This window comes from Anabrus simplex, chromosome 6 (assembly GCF_040414725.1).
Source record: "Anabrus simplex isolate iqAnaSimp1 chromosome 6, ASM4041472v1, whole genome shotgun sequence".
Taxonomy (NCBI): domain Eukaryota; kingdom Metazoa; phylum Arthropoda; class Insecta; order Orthoptera; family Tettigoniidae; genus Anabrus; species Anabrus simplex.
In genome coordinates, this window is record NC_090270.1 from 39,600,046 (window position 1) to 39,615,579 (window position 15,534).

The window sequence follows — 15,534 nt, forward strand, 5'->3', positions numbered from 1 at the left end:
ATGCCGGGATTTGCCTGGAGGAGAAGTGGGAAACCATGGAAAACCATTTCCCGGATGGCTGAGGTGGGAATCGAACCCACCTCTACTCACTTGACCTCCAGAGGCTGAGTCGACCCCGTTCCAACCCTCGTACCACTTTTCAAATTTCGTGGCAGAGCCGGGAATCAAACCCGGACCTCCGCGGGTGACAGCTAATCACACTAACCACTACACCACAGAGGCAGACTACAGTGATTTTGCTACTGAACAAAAACAAGGGTACCAACCGTAAATTGAATACGCTGATTACAAATCTGAAGTCAGTTTTGCTCTATCACTTCACAATTTTTAAACAATTACGTTTTAAATTTTTTGCTCTTTCATAAATTTTTATACATTTCATTGTATATTCAGATAAATGAGATCGTATTGTAATCTTGGTCTTCATGATTTCATTAGTCAGTTGTTTTAACATTTCAGCAGCTACTCACCAAGGGTGTTCGCTTTCCCGCCTAAAATTGTTGATTTCCATGAAAATGGGTTCTTTGTTGTGAAATAAAATAAAATAATTATAGCTGAATTATGTTCATGTAACACTATGAAGTAAGTAAACGCTTAATAATTAAATTGTAACGCTTTCCTATGAAGGTTTTATGCTGTTAAATACCAAGATACAATATACTTAACATCTGGTTTACATAACCTATATGAGCTCCACTATTAATAATCTTGACCATAGTGGCCGGTATTTGATCCGTATTGACTTGATCACAACAAATATGTAGGTGGATGGTCTGCCTAGTCAATACTAAATATTAATTATTTATATTTATTTACGTAAGTCTAGTACATGTTTCGAGAATCCTAATACATTCCCTTCATCAGCTTCTAAAATTGTGTACAGGAATTTTAATTTTAATTTGACTAGCTGATGAATGGAATGTATTAAGATTCTAGAAACATGTACTAGACTTATGTAAATAAATATAAATAATTAATATTTAGTATTGACTGGGCGGACCATCCACCTACATATTTGTTCTATATGAGCTTCACTCATGAAAGTTAAAGTTTGCTTTCATTGATGCCACTGTCAATTTCATTTCAGAAGTTAAGGTAAGGTAAGGGTTATTCTGCTCGAAGGCAGGTCCGAACCTCCGCAGAGGTGTTCCTGAGCCGGAGTTTACGTGCGGTAGGGTGGCCAGTTCCTTTCCGCTCCTCCATTCCCTTACCCCCCCACCAACAGCGCGTGGCAACCCATCCAACTCCTGACCACGCCCAATGTTGCTTAACTTCGGAGATCTCACGGGATCCGGTGTTTCAACTCGGCTACGGCCGTTGGCTTCAGAAGTTAAAATGATGAGTAAAAGAAGCTGTGTTAACCATTCAGAGAATTTCTGCTATATCTGTGGGAAACTTACGCCACATGGCCAGCGTAAGAACATTAGAAGTCAAGTGAAGACTGCTTACAGACATTACTTCCTATGCACCATGGGAGATGATGACAAAGTTTGGGCACCTCATTTTTGTTGCACAGTGATTGGCTGGAAAAAGTCTATCTATGCCTCTTGCTGTGCCAATGGTTTGGTGTGAGCAGAAGGACCACACCTCAGACTACTATTTAAGCATGACAAAAACTGCTGGGTTCTCGAAGGGAAACAAATAAGGAATTGTATACCAGACTCCGGCTTTGCCCTGAAACAAGCGCCTCATGATCCGGAGAATCCTGTACCACTTTGCCCCCAAAGATATTCCCCCTGAAAATCAACTGCCCCATGAAGAGGAGGAAGAGACAGGAAGTACTACCGATGCTGAGTGTTATGCAACGGAATTAAATTCTTCTAAATCTCATTTACCGAGCTCGATAGCTGAAGTAGCTTAAGTGCGGCCAGTATCCAGTATTCGGGAGATAGTAGGTTCGAACCCCACTGTCGGCAGCCCTGAAAATGGTTTTCCGTGGTTTCCCATTTTCACACCAGGCAAATGCTGGGGCTGTACCTTAATTAAGGCCACGGCCGCTTCCTTCCCACCACTAGCCCTTTCCCGTCCCATCGTCGCCATAAGACCTATCTGTGTCGGTGCGACGTAAAGCAACTAGCAAAAAAAAAACCTCATTTACTAAGTCAAGACGATTTCAATGACTTACTCATGGATTTCTCGTTTCCAAATCTTAGCCTCTAGACTGAGGAAATGGAATTTATTACGGAAGGGTATCATCGAGCTGATATCATAATCTAGCTTGTCATATGGCTTTAAAGTTACACTTTCTGCATTCGCACCTTGACTATTCCCCGCCAAATATCGGTGCTATAAGTGATGAAAATGGTGAGAAGTTCCACCAGGATATATCAACGATGGAATCCAGGTTCAAAGGCTATTGCGGGCCGAGCATGATAGGGAATTTCTGCTCGTCCCTACAGCGATCATACCCAACCCAACATAAGCGGAGAAGCAAAGGTGTCGAGCACTTTTAAATGGGTTGATAGTGCTCAATACATGTTGTAAGTTTACATTCACTCACGAAAGTATTTACAATAAGGTAAAGGTAAGAGGGTATTCTGCCCGAAGGTAGGACCGAACCTCCTCAGAGGCGTGCCTGAGCCGGAGTTTACGTACGGTAGAATGGTCAATTCCTTTCCGCTCCTCCATTCCCTTACCACCACCCCCCCCGCGCCAAGAGCGCGTGGCAACCCATTCAAATCTTGACCACGCCCCATGTTGCTTAACTTCGGAGATCTCACGAGATCCGCTGTTTTGACACGGCGTATTTAAAATAGCTTAATACAAACACCGCAAAGAATATATTAATTTATTTATCTTGTTTTATGCACCTGGTATTTATATGAACTGTGAGATTTTGACTTATGGTTATACTCTCATAAACAGGACGTGCCAGGATAAATCTGATTTCAGAGTTGGATTCAGCGCACCGATTTCAGTATAAGACACATGAAGTTTCCTTAGTAGCAGATAATTTGTTTTAAACTAGTGTAATCATTCTAGTAAGAAGCTGTACCAGAAATGAATTTTCCTGTTTTATAGTGGTTAATGTGTTAATAAAGTAGAAAGCAATGAGAAATTGATTAAACCTTGATTTCAGTTTTCTAAAAATTAAAACTGGCCCAACGCCGCACCGATACGGGTAGGTCTTATGGCGATATTGGGATTGGAAATGGCCAGGAGTGGGAAGGAGGCGGCCGATGCGTTAATTAAGATACGGCCCCAGCATGTAGGCCTACCTGATGAGAAAATGGGAAACCAACAGCGCGTGGCAACCCATCCAACTCCTGACCACGCCCAATGTTGCTTAACTTCGCAGATCTCGCGGGATCCGGTGTTTCAACACGGCTACGGCCGTTGGTACTTACATATAGAGAGGTAAAATTTGTTTGTATATAATGGGTTACGTCAGGAACTACTGGACCGATTCTAAAAATGATTTCACTAATAGAAAGTTACATTATCCCTGAGTGCTATAGGCTATATTTTATTTTCAAAACAATTCGAGGGTGGGGCGACGTGGGGAGATATAAAAATACTAGGCTAATATAGGTGAAATATCGAATATGTCGTATAAGGACGAGACAAAGCTCATTTTAAGCCCCTTGACGCAAAGAACAAAACTCGGTAAGCCCTACGGGCCCGAAAGCCATGTTTTATGGCCCTAAAACCAACCGGTATTGAGATGTTGGAACCACACTACCCCTGCTCTAGGAATCGGATAAAGAAATGAACTGTCGTGACAATGGCAACATCAGCTCCAATATGCTTACAGCAGCGAGACTATCTACAATATATCTCAAAAACCGAACATGTTACAGACATAAAATTTCGTATTTGGAATCTCCTTTAAAATAATATAACACAAATTTTTGTTTTCAGAAAACCCACTTAAGGGGTGAGGGTTGGAAAGAAGTGAGGAAGGAGTTGAATTCTTTATATGAGGATACATATAAATAAGAAACGGAAGATGTTACAGAGGTTAAAATTGATAGGTCGTACTTTGAATCACTTTTACAAATTAATGAACGCACTTTTTTTTTGGAAAATCTAATTAAGGGGATGATTTTTTTTTAAAAAAGCGGGTGATATTTTAAAATGAGTATCCTCTCCTCTAGCGGTTTTCCCACATATGTGGGGTCGCGGATAAGAACTGTGTCGCACATGTGGATTTGACACTGTTTTACGACTGGATGTTCTTCCTGGCACCAACCCTATGTGTAGGGATGTAATTACTATTACGTATTCCTGTTGTGGTTGGTAATGTGGTGTGTTCAATGAATATGAAGCGGAGAGTGTTGGAACAAACACAAACAATCTCCTCGAGCCGGAAGAATTAATCACACACGATTAAAATATCCAATCAATCAATACTGATCTGCATTTAGGGCAGCCGCCCAGGTGGCAGATTCCCTATCTGTTGCTTTCCTAGCCTTTTCCTAAATGATTTCAAAGAAATTGGAAATTTATTGAACATCTCCCTTGGTAAGTTATTCCAATCCCTAAATCCCCTTCCTATAAATGAATATTTGCCCCAGTTTGTCCTCTTGAATTCCAACTTTATCTTCATATCGTGATCTTTCCTACTTTTATAAATGCCATTCAAACTTATTCGTCTACTAATGTCATTCCACGCCATCTCTCCGCTGACAGCTCGGAACATACCACTTAGTCGAGCAGCTCTTCTTCTTTCTCTCAGTTCTTCCCAACCCAAACATTACAAAATTTTTGTAACGCTACTCTTTTGTCGGAAATCACCCAGAACAAATCGAGCTGCTTTTCTTTGGATTTTTTCCAGTTCTTGAATCAGCTAATCCTGGTGAGGGTCCCATACACTGGAACCATACTCCAGTTGGGGTCTTACCAGAGACTTATATGCCCTCTCCTTTACATCCTTACTACAACACCTAAACACCCTCATAACCATGTGCAGAGATCTGTACCCTTTATTTACAATCCTATTTATGTGATTACCCCAATGAAGATCTTTCCTTATATTAACACCTAGATACTTACAATGATCCACACCCCATTAAAACTGAGAGGACTTTTCCTATTTGTGAAACTCACAACCTGACTTTTAACCCCGTTTATCAACATACCATTGCCTGCTGTCCATCTCACAACATTTTCGAAGTCACGTTGCAGTTGCTCACAATCTTGTAACTTATTTATCACTCTATAGAGAATAACATCATCCGCAAAAAGCCTTACCTCCGATTCCACTCCTTTACTCATATCATTTATATATATAAGAAAACATAAAGGTCCGATAATACTGCCTTGAGGAATTCCCCTCTTAATTATTACAGGGTCAGATAAAGCTTCACTTACTCTAATTCTCTGAGATCTATTTTCTAGAAATATAGCAACCCATTCAGTCACTCTTTTGTCTAGTCCAATTGCACTCATTTTTGCCAGTAGTCTCCCATGATCCACCCTATCAAATGCTTTAGACAGGTCAATCGCGATACAGTCCATTTCACCTCCAGAATCCAAGATATCTGCTATATCTTGCTGGAATCCTACAAGTTGAGCTTCAGTTGAATAACCCTTCCTAAAACCGAATTGCCTTCTATCGAACCAGTTATTAATTTCACAAACATGTCTAATATAATCAGAAAGGATGCCTTCCCAAAGCTTAGAATGCATGTCAAACTTACTGGCCTGTAATTTTCAGCTTTATGTCTATCACCCTTTGCTGTATACACCGGGGCTACTATAGCAACTCTCCATTCACCTGGTATAGCTCCTCCGACCAAACAATAATCAAATAAGTACTTCAGATATGGTACTATATCCCAACCCATTGTCTTTAGTATATTCCCAGAAATCTGATCAATTCCAGCCGCTTTTCTAGTTTTCAACTTTTGTATCTTATTGTAAATGCCATTGTTACCATATGTAAATTTTATTACTTCTTTGGCCTTAGTCTCCTCCTCTATCTCGACATCATCCTTGTAACCAACAATCTTTACATACTGCTGACTGAATACTTCTGCCTTTTGAAGATCCTCACATACACACTCCCCTCGTTCATTAATTATTCCTGGAATGTCCTTCTTGGAACCTGTTTCTGCCTTAAAATACCTATACATACCCTTCCATTTTTCACTAAAATTCGTATGACTGACAATTATGCTTGCCATCATGTTATCCTTAGCTGCCTTCTTTGCTAGATTCAATTTTCTAGTAAGTTCCTTCAATTTCTCCTTACTTCCACAGCCATTTCTAACTCTATTTCTTTCCAGTCTGCACCTCCTTCTTAGTCTCTTTATTTCTCTATTATAATAAGGTGGGTCTTTACCATTCCTTAACACCCAGCCCGGAATCGAAACCGGAACTCTGTGAACCGAAGGCCTCAACGATGAACTCTCAGCCAAGGAGTGAGGCAGTTTTTAAAATTACCATATCTACAGTATATATCATAAACTTAATATGTTACAGGCGTGAAAATTGGTATTTGGAATCTCCTTTAGAAATAAATAAACCCCCTTTTTGACTGTTTCTCACGTGTAGAGTTCCATGTCGCATGTTCCAGATTTAGCTCTGCCAGCAGCTTGGTCGTCTTAACCCCAAAAGGCAATGCCACAAACGTGGTTTACAAAGAGGTTCTGGCGTAAATAAAATGCAAATTTGGGCGAGTTTTTATACTTTAGGGATTTTCAGATAACGTCTTAGTGCAGTACCGAGGAACAATTAATTTTTATCAACTTACGAAGTCCTCGCGAGCGAAGCCGTGGGTAACAGCTAGTATGGAATAAAATGAATGTAGAATTTAATAAAAGGGAAGAGGAAGAAGCTTTTCTTAACGGTTCTTTTCAGGGTTGCATTTTGAGTTATTTAGTGAATTGTGGAGCTACATTTTGGAACAGGCCGAAATTATAATTCTAGACCAGGTCATAAGTGAGCCTCTGCCTTTATCCTATTAAGTGTGCACACTGATCATTTCAATCAGCGCGTCAGAGTAGGGAGCGAATAGCTGGAATACTATGATGAACTAGTGAGTTACGTACCAGCAGTATTATAAAATGGATGACCGAGCTCGATAGCTGCAGTCGCTTAAGTGCAGCCAGTATCCAGTAATCGGGAGATAGTGGGTTCGAGCCCCACTGTCGGCAGCCCTGAAAATGGTTTTCTGTGGTTTCCAATTTTCACACCAGGCAAATGCCGGGGCTGTACCTTAATTAAGGCCACGGCCGCTTCCTTCCAATTCCTAGGTCTTTCCTATCCCATGGTCGCCGTAAGGCATATCTGTGTCGGTGCGATGTAAAGCAAATAGCAAGAAAAAAAAAGAAAAAAAAAAGAAAATTTATCAAACAGAGGAATGGGACGCTAAGGAAGAAAGTTCTCTAACTCCACAGCTATTTCCCGCCAATATTCAAGCAGGGTGTTATATTCGGTACGCAGCAGTATTCTCATCTATCGGAGATGAGTGACAGCATAAGAGTATCACAGCAAACAATGGTCGATATAATGTTATTGGTGATCAATTTTATGAGCTTTCGATATTGTAGGCCTTCACATTTAGTATTTTAGTACTGTACGGTCAAACTGAATAAAACATGAATGATCGGGAATTGTATTCTCTATCAATTTTGTTATGTAGTACTTTTCGATAGGGCCAATAAAATAGGTACTTAAAAATTACATTTTTAGGCACCTTCCCCTAAAATACCATTTCATCCAGGGTGAATAAAATTATTTATAGCTTAGAATGTGGTTTCTTATTTCCCGACTCTATATACCGATTTTAATTAAATTCTGTTTACCCATTTCCTCGTGGCTCGGCGTTGATTGGATTTAGCAACAAAAATACAAATTCATGAAAATCTCTATTGTCATAACCGGTACGGTAAAAATGTACAAGACATAAATGATCGAAAATTTAATTCTATATAACTTTAGTTACGTAGTATTTATCGATTGGACCGCTAATAATATAAATATTTGATAATTACATTTTAGACCTTCCCCTAAAGTACCATTTCACTCAGCGTGAATAAAATGGTTTATAGCGTAGATTATAGTGGTTCATTCACCGACTTTACATACAGATTTTCATTAAATTCTCTTAAGCCGTTTTTCGTGATGCGTGTACGTACATACATACATACATACATACATACATACATACATACATACATACATACATACATACATACGGACAGACAGACAGAGAGACAGACCGGCGGCAGGCAGGAAAACAGAGAGACAGAAATTACGTAAAAGCAAAAAGTGCATTTTATTGTTACTATGGACATGACCGATACAGACATACTATTCATTTTAAATTCTGAACTATGTGGGCTACGGACAAAACTCTTATTTTATATAAACATTAGGTGTTATTTATAGTATTCAAAATTGCATTAAAGAGCCCTGCATTCTACAAATTAACTATATCGTCGTTGCCGGGAAAAAACCTCCTATGTGATAATATTTTTGGAGATATACTGAGCCGCAGCACATACATTATGAAGAACGAGAATGCCTTGACAATATTCACACAATATCGCACCTTACCGGCCAAAGTTCTAAACTAAAATATCTCACATGGGAGGTTTTGTCCAGGCAGCGACGATATCATTCTTCAAAATCGTGTCATTGTCAAATGGTCATTTACGTCGGTACTTGGCAATTGGTCCCGAGTTGTTGCCTTGTGTCACGAATCAATACGTGATGGTTGTGCTGGAGGGAGGAGCACATAATTAATTATGTCTTCATCACAATGGCTGGCGAGCTTGTTACTCACACTAGATCCATTCAGTAATAGGTTACAATATCTTATTTCTATACGTCAGAGAACAGCCCCAGTGGCTCTTAACTTGCGAGAGTGGATTGGCGATCACCGGGCCCTTAGCTGAGTTCGGGGATTGCTTCCACTTTCTTGTGTCATCTTTCTCATCCGATCTCCCTTGGTCAACACTTTTTCTTTTCCGACTCCGCAGCTATTATGTTTACAAATCCTACGGAGTCTATCAATTTCTCGTCCTTCGTGGACCTTGTCCTTTGTTGCCGATACCTTCATTTTTCGAAGTGGTTGGTCCCTTCCACTTTGATTCTGGTTTGTGATAATAAATGAAGGCTGCCTTGTTGTACTTCCTCTTAAAACAATAATAATCACCACCACCACCTCAGAAAGAACCGTTGTTCATAGAAGGGACCGACAAGGTGAAAGTACAAAGTCTCAATGTCCATTTCCCCTCTAGGTGGTGGTAGGGGTGGTGGTGGTGGAGGTGGTGCTGGAGGTGGTGCTGGTGGCAGAACATATCCACTGTATCCATTGTCTTTCGTGAAAGGTGAATAAAAGGGGATCTAAGGGGTTTCATTTTGGTAGCGTGAGTTGGTGACCACACATCCCTATGCTGATCCCTGGTATTGTTTCCCCGTACTTGTATCAGCCTCTCCACTTTCATCTATCCTATCAGACCTCCCTTGGTCAACTCTTGTTCTTTTCCGATTCCGGCAGTATTACGTTTGCGAATCCTAGGGAGTTTTCCATTTTCACGCCCTTCGTGGACCTCATCTTTCTTTGGCCGATATCTTCATTTTTCGAAATGTAGGTCCTTTTCCACTTTGCCTCTGATTAGTATTAATGGAGGATGTTTCCTCAGTTTTATTTCCTCTTAAAACGATAATCACCACAAGTACCTAAACCTGATGGAAAATAAACAGATCATGGAGCGTTTTATAGGATTTTGTATATTCGAAAAGACATTATAGAACTGTGATATAATTGATACTGAACCCATAATTCTACGGAGAGAAAAATACTTTTTTTCTCAATATTTATTAGTATCAAGAAACTACTTTTATGTTTGAGGGCAGCCATGTTGCACTCCTAAGAGCCCCGATGTCGCGTGGGAAGGATCTCATTTACGGCAAGCTCGTGAAATACCGGGACACCTCGGCGGAACTCGAGTGCCCGACAATTCTTTAAATTCATGGAATTCTATACAACGTGGGATTTTGGCAACACAGTAAATAAAGAAATAAATAAGTTAAATTATTCGTAAACCCTACGTGAAGACAGAGCCCCCAGGGAAAAACATAAATGTAGTTAAGCCTAAGTACATGTTAGCGTCAGATCAGTGAACCAGCTACACGTGCCAAGGTCAGGGGATGAAGAAAACGCGCGAAACGCACGGGCAGAAATAATTTATTTCCCCTGTTGTGAGTGTGGTAAAATTATAAGATTAACATCTAAAATAATTCCAAGCCTGTCCGGAAGTCTGGGACAAGTCTCATCAAAATCGGTCTATTGGACGCAAAATTGGCAGATTACACAATCAAGCTTAATAGTGGGGATAGCGTCCCTTCTGAGATTATAAAAGAAACCCCCCACCGTATATTTTTCAGTGTCGATCTGGAACTTGAAGCCGCGGGAGCTAGTGCCCGTCGTCATTGGAAATTCGCGCCAGATTGATCGACAAATAATTAAATACATGTCCGTGGCTAAGGTCCACATACTCGGTTAAGAAGAGAAGGTGATTGGAAAATTTGAACGTTTGCCGATGAACTAGGAAAGTGTAGGCGTTGGTTAAAATATACACAGCAGATTTTATTTATATCATCTCATGTACGTTTGAAAGTGAAGAGGGTTGGGGAAGCTATTCAGAGTAGTTCTGCTCCCTTTATCTGTTGAACACCTGTTTTATTGGAGTAACGGAGAGAGACAACTCTGGGAACGATCCAGACAGTCGTAGAGGACCGCAGAACGAGGGAAGTTCGTGGTGCCAATTACAGAGAAAAGTGCGCGATTTATGTGGTAATTTTAATATCGTGTGGGAGAAGGGTAGTGTTTGTAAGAGTGAGATGTTGGAAATGATAATGTTCTTTGTGAAAATGTACGGCTAAGGAGCGAGGTCAGCTGGTGACGATGTAACCAGAATGCTGGGAATGTCACCATTGTGCAGGTCTGTCTATTTTTATATTATGTTGTAGTTAGTTTTATTTGTTCTGTCCCAACAAATTTTTCAAGATGATTGTCGGGTTGATATTCGTAATTATCAGACGAAAGGTGTTGAAATTTTTGGTCAGCGTGTGAAACTTTCAGTGTGTAAATTTCATGTCAAGAAACGGTAAAATGCGACGCTTAAAATTTGGTGTTAATGTTCGATGAGATATTGTCCAAAGCGTGGAATTTTGGGAAGTTATAAGTTATAAATCAGTCGTGGCGAATATCTAAATTTCAAATATCAGTTGAATTCAGAAATGTTTGTCGATAATAATAATAATAATAATAATAATAATAATAATAATAATAATAATAATGTCTACCGCGGGATAAAGAAATTTTTCTATGTTAAAAGTGCATTTAACCAGTATATTTTTACAAGGATCGCAGGCATATTTAGATAATTTCAGTGAAATTTGGTAGAGTTACAGTTATTCATGGAAGGAAAATTTTGAGACATCGTGTATATCAATGATATGAAAAGTCGCGGTGTGTTCTTGGATTCTCGAGGTCTGAAAGTCGTAATAACAGTAAGTAAGAGATGTGTTTTACAGTGGTTGTTGTTTCACCAGGGGACTGAATTATGAAAAAGGGTCTTGGAAATATAAGAAAAAGGGACTGAGAGCGACGAATTTATATGTATGTGGAGATGAGAGAGATGGATGAAATGAAGCCTGGATTTTAAGTGATACCGCTGGAATAAAGCGAGGAGAATGAGTTTGAGACAGGCTATATTTTTGAAGAGGAAGTATTTAAGAAACCGGCTGTATTGAGGCAGGCTGTATTGTTTTCCGCTACCAATCCGAAATTTGAGTAGTGTGTTGGGACAGACAATAAATAGATAGATCTGTACTGGTAGCATTGTTTTTCAAGGGAAAGAATTCCTTAAAGTTGTAATAATTTTTAACGTGGACTGGTAATTTTATTTAGCGTAACAAAACCATTTCTAACCTGAAAATCGGTTCGATAATAATACTTTTCAAGTGACTTTCCACTTTTTAATTAACTTCAGTGTTTGGCATTTCTTCTAAATGCATGATGAATAAGTGTTTCCTGCATTTCGCAGTTTTGTTCCTTTAGAACGACATAACGTAAGATCCTCACGGATCATGTTGTTGTTGGTTCCTTCCGAACAGCTGTTTTTGGGTGATGCACATTTAGCATCGGGATTACCTTATCACTTAAGGGTGTCATGAATGACAAATACATGGTGGAATTTTATTTCAATTGTGAATGATGCTGTTAACTCGTAGTGAACACCATGCTTTCCCATAATATTTCGCAACCTATCCAAAGCAACTGATAGTCAGTTTGGTTCGATTAAGGGTCCATTCGGCGGGTGTTCCGTATCCGTAAAGGGTATTCGACTGGTGGATAACCTTAATTGAGAGAAAATCAGGCGTTCTACTTGTTGAAAGTCAGATTTTCCACGGATCGTGTGGATTAACTCTCAGTTCTCGTTTGGAATAATAGGTGCCCGGTTTTCAGGTCTTCCCTTTTTCAGTTTTTCAGTTTCGCTGTCCACTAATATATTAACTTCTCCGAAGCAACTCTTCGATATTGTAAGAAACAAATCAACGCTATGTAATGTGACTGTGTTTGAAACATTCAAAAATCAATAATTCATAATTTTTTTATTTCAAGAATGCATATTAAATTAATAATGTTATCGTGCTATTTCAATTTAATAAAAGTTAGTAAGCACATTTTGCTCCTCATTTCAAGTAGTTAGGCTCTCTTCTGAACCCTATCGTTTGGTTAAGATCGTGACCGAATTTATTCCCGCAACGACCCATGATTTAAGAGTTCTAGATTGTTCTACTGTAGCAGCCGTGGCCGACCAAGGATGGAATGGTAAGTTCAAGGGTTCAATACTTAAATAATAAAGAGCTGGTTAAGGAAAGAACTTCGGCCCCGCGCTGTAGGGGTAGCGTGCCTGCCTCTTACCCGGAGGCCCCGGGTTATATTCCCGGCCAGGTCAGGGATTTTTACCTTTATTTGAGCGTCACTCAGCCTGCATCATTACAATTAAGGAGCTATCCGGCTGTGAGATGGCGGCCCCGGTCTTGAGAGCAAGAATAACGGCCGTGAGCATTCGTCGTGTTGACCACACAACACGTCGTTATCTGCAGGCCTTCGGGCTGAGCAGCGGTCACTTGGTAGGCCTTGGCCCTTCGGAGCTCTCGCGTCATGGGGTTTGGTTTGGTCTTGGAGAAAAAAGACGCCATTCTCACTTTCCTTTACATTCGACAAATATTCTAGTCTCTGACACAGATGTTATTTGAAGCAAAGGGGGTGGTAGAATAACATCCACAGTATCCCCTGCCTGTCGTAAGTGGTCAAAGAAAGGGGACCAGGAACTCTCAACTTAGGAGCATGACAATCGATCACAGTTTTCCGATCTGAGTCTGACATTGCTTCGACTTATTTATTAGGCACATGACTTTCATCGTCCATACGGATGTCCCTTGGTCAACTCCTGTTCTTTTCTAGCCCTGGCGGTGTTTCGTATTCAGGAGCTAGAGTGTCTTTAATTTTCACGCCCTTCATGACCATTCCCTTCATTCTGCCGATACCTTCATTTCTTGGAAGTTTGCGACATCTTCAATTCGTTCCATCTGTTTTAATGCTAATAGAGGAATGGTTGCTAAGATGAACTTCCTATTAAAACCACTTTTAGATAAAGGTTTCAATCAGTCACTTACCTTTGTCGCTAGCGATTTCAGCGTCCAGTCGTAGGCTACCATCGCCTGGTGTATTTGGCTTGGACATGGCTGCACACTGCCCTAATTTCACTGCACACATTTGTAGAGAGGTGTCGGCGGCGCCGTAGGAGCGTGTTCCAGGTGCTGCTGATGGAACTTCTCCCAGTCGAGCCGTCTGGAAGTAAAGAAACACTCCTTTATATTTTGAAACATCACTGTATCCTAACCTACACCGAAAATATTTAGAGATGTCAAGCATTTTAAACTCGTAAACTAGGTGTCACTGTTTGCAATTACACAAGAGAATTGTGTACGAAAAGTTCCGTTGTTTTTATTAGACTCAAACTGGACACTAAATTACTCTTGAAAATGGGTAGTGAATATAGGGTGACAGGCATAAGTATGACATTGGAATATGTTAAACATACATACATATATACATACATACATACATTCATACATACATCATCATTATAGACCGTTATGCCTTCCAGCGTTCAGTCTGCAAGCCTTTGTGAATTTACTAAACGTCGCCACAATCCTCTTTTTTTAAACTAGTGTTGTGGCCTCATTTAGTTCTATACCACTTATCTTTAAATTGTTAGAAACTGAGTCTAACCATCGTCGTCTTGGTCTCCCTCTACTTCTTTTAACCTCCGTAACAGAGTCGATTATTATTCTAGGTAACCTATCCTCCTCCATTCGCCTCACATGACCCCACAACCGAAGGCGGTTTATGCGTGCAGATTCAACCATCGATTTCATTCCAAATCTGGCCTTTATCTCCTCATTCCGACTACCCTCCTGCCATTGTTCCTACCTGTGTGTAGCAGCAATCATTCTCGCTACTTTCATGTCTGTTACTTCTAACTTATGAATAAGATATCCTGAGTCCAACCAGCTTTCGCTCCCGTAAAGAAAAGTTGGTCTGAAAACAGACCGATGTAAAGATAGTTTCGCCCAGGAGCTGACTTCATTTTTACAGTACACTCTCGATCGCAACTGTGAACTTACTGCATTACCTTCTTGATTCAATCTCGCTTACCAATCTTACAGTCAGTTCTCTTGGTTTTCTTACCTACTGACATCAATCTAGTCTTCGGAGGGCTAATTTTCATACCATACTCATTGCACCTATTTTCGTTGAGGCGTTAGGTCTGACAGCGTTGTTAGCCGGTTCGAGTCCCGTTGGTCGAAAAAAATTCACCATCAGAATGTTGGCCGGCGGGGTTGGGGAGGTGGTGGTGTACAATTCTAATCAGTAGATTGCGTGCCAAAAGCCTGGATTAAATTCCAAACCTCTCTGCAGTGGGGGCATATGACGCTGTTGATGGTGATTCGTCCGTCGAATGGAGAAGTTAAGCCTTGACCACACCCCTTGGTACTTCTCGACAGGAGTAGGCTTTGTGCCGGCACCGGGTTTCATACTCTCCCTTCCTACTATCATACATCACGTCATTCATTTCATCTCATTAACTCCCCTGGTGAGTTTGACGTCAGGAAGGGCATCCGGTCATAAAAACCCGCCAAGACAGATTTATCTCACCTCATACCCGACCAACCCCAAGGGTTGAACAAACAAACAAACAAACAAACAAAACACTGCAGCTATTTTCAAGTTCCAAGATATTAGACAGCAAAATCTGCCATTAATACCAAGTCGTCAGCATAGGCCAGACTGCTTACTACATTTCGACCTGACTGAATCCCTCCCTTCCACTTTATACCCTGCAGCAGGTGATAAATACTCGTAGTAATCCATGGCTAGATATAGTCAATTACAGTGGTCAACACGATTTTTGTAGCTCGGTTCCTTCCCATGTGTCCGCCTCTGTGGTGTAGTGGTTAGTGTGATTAGCTGCCACCCCCGGAGGTCCGGTTCCGATTCCT

General features: G+C 40.5%; 1 protein-coding gene across 1 annotated transcript in view; it reads right to left on the reverse strand.

The window, feature by feature from the left end:
* The window catches only part of LOC136876074 (dipeptidase 1), a 535,571-nt gene that overhangs the window by 461,595 nt on the left and 58,442 nt on the right, over positions 1 to 15,534 (reverse strand). The window contains exon 2 of the mRNA XM_067149708.2: positions 13,645 to 13,819. Within this exon, the coding sequence (XP_067005809.2) occupies positions 13,645 to 13,819 (175 nt within the window). The remainder of the gene's footprint in view (positions 1 to 13,644; positions 13,820 to 15,534) is intronic.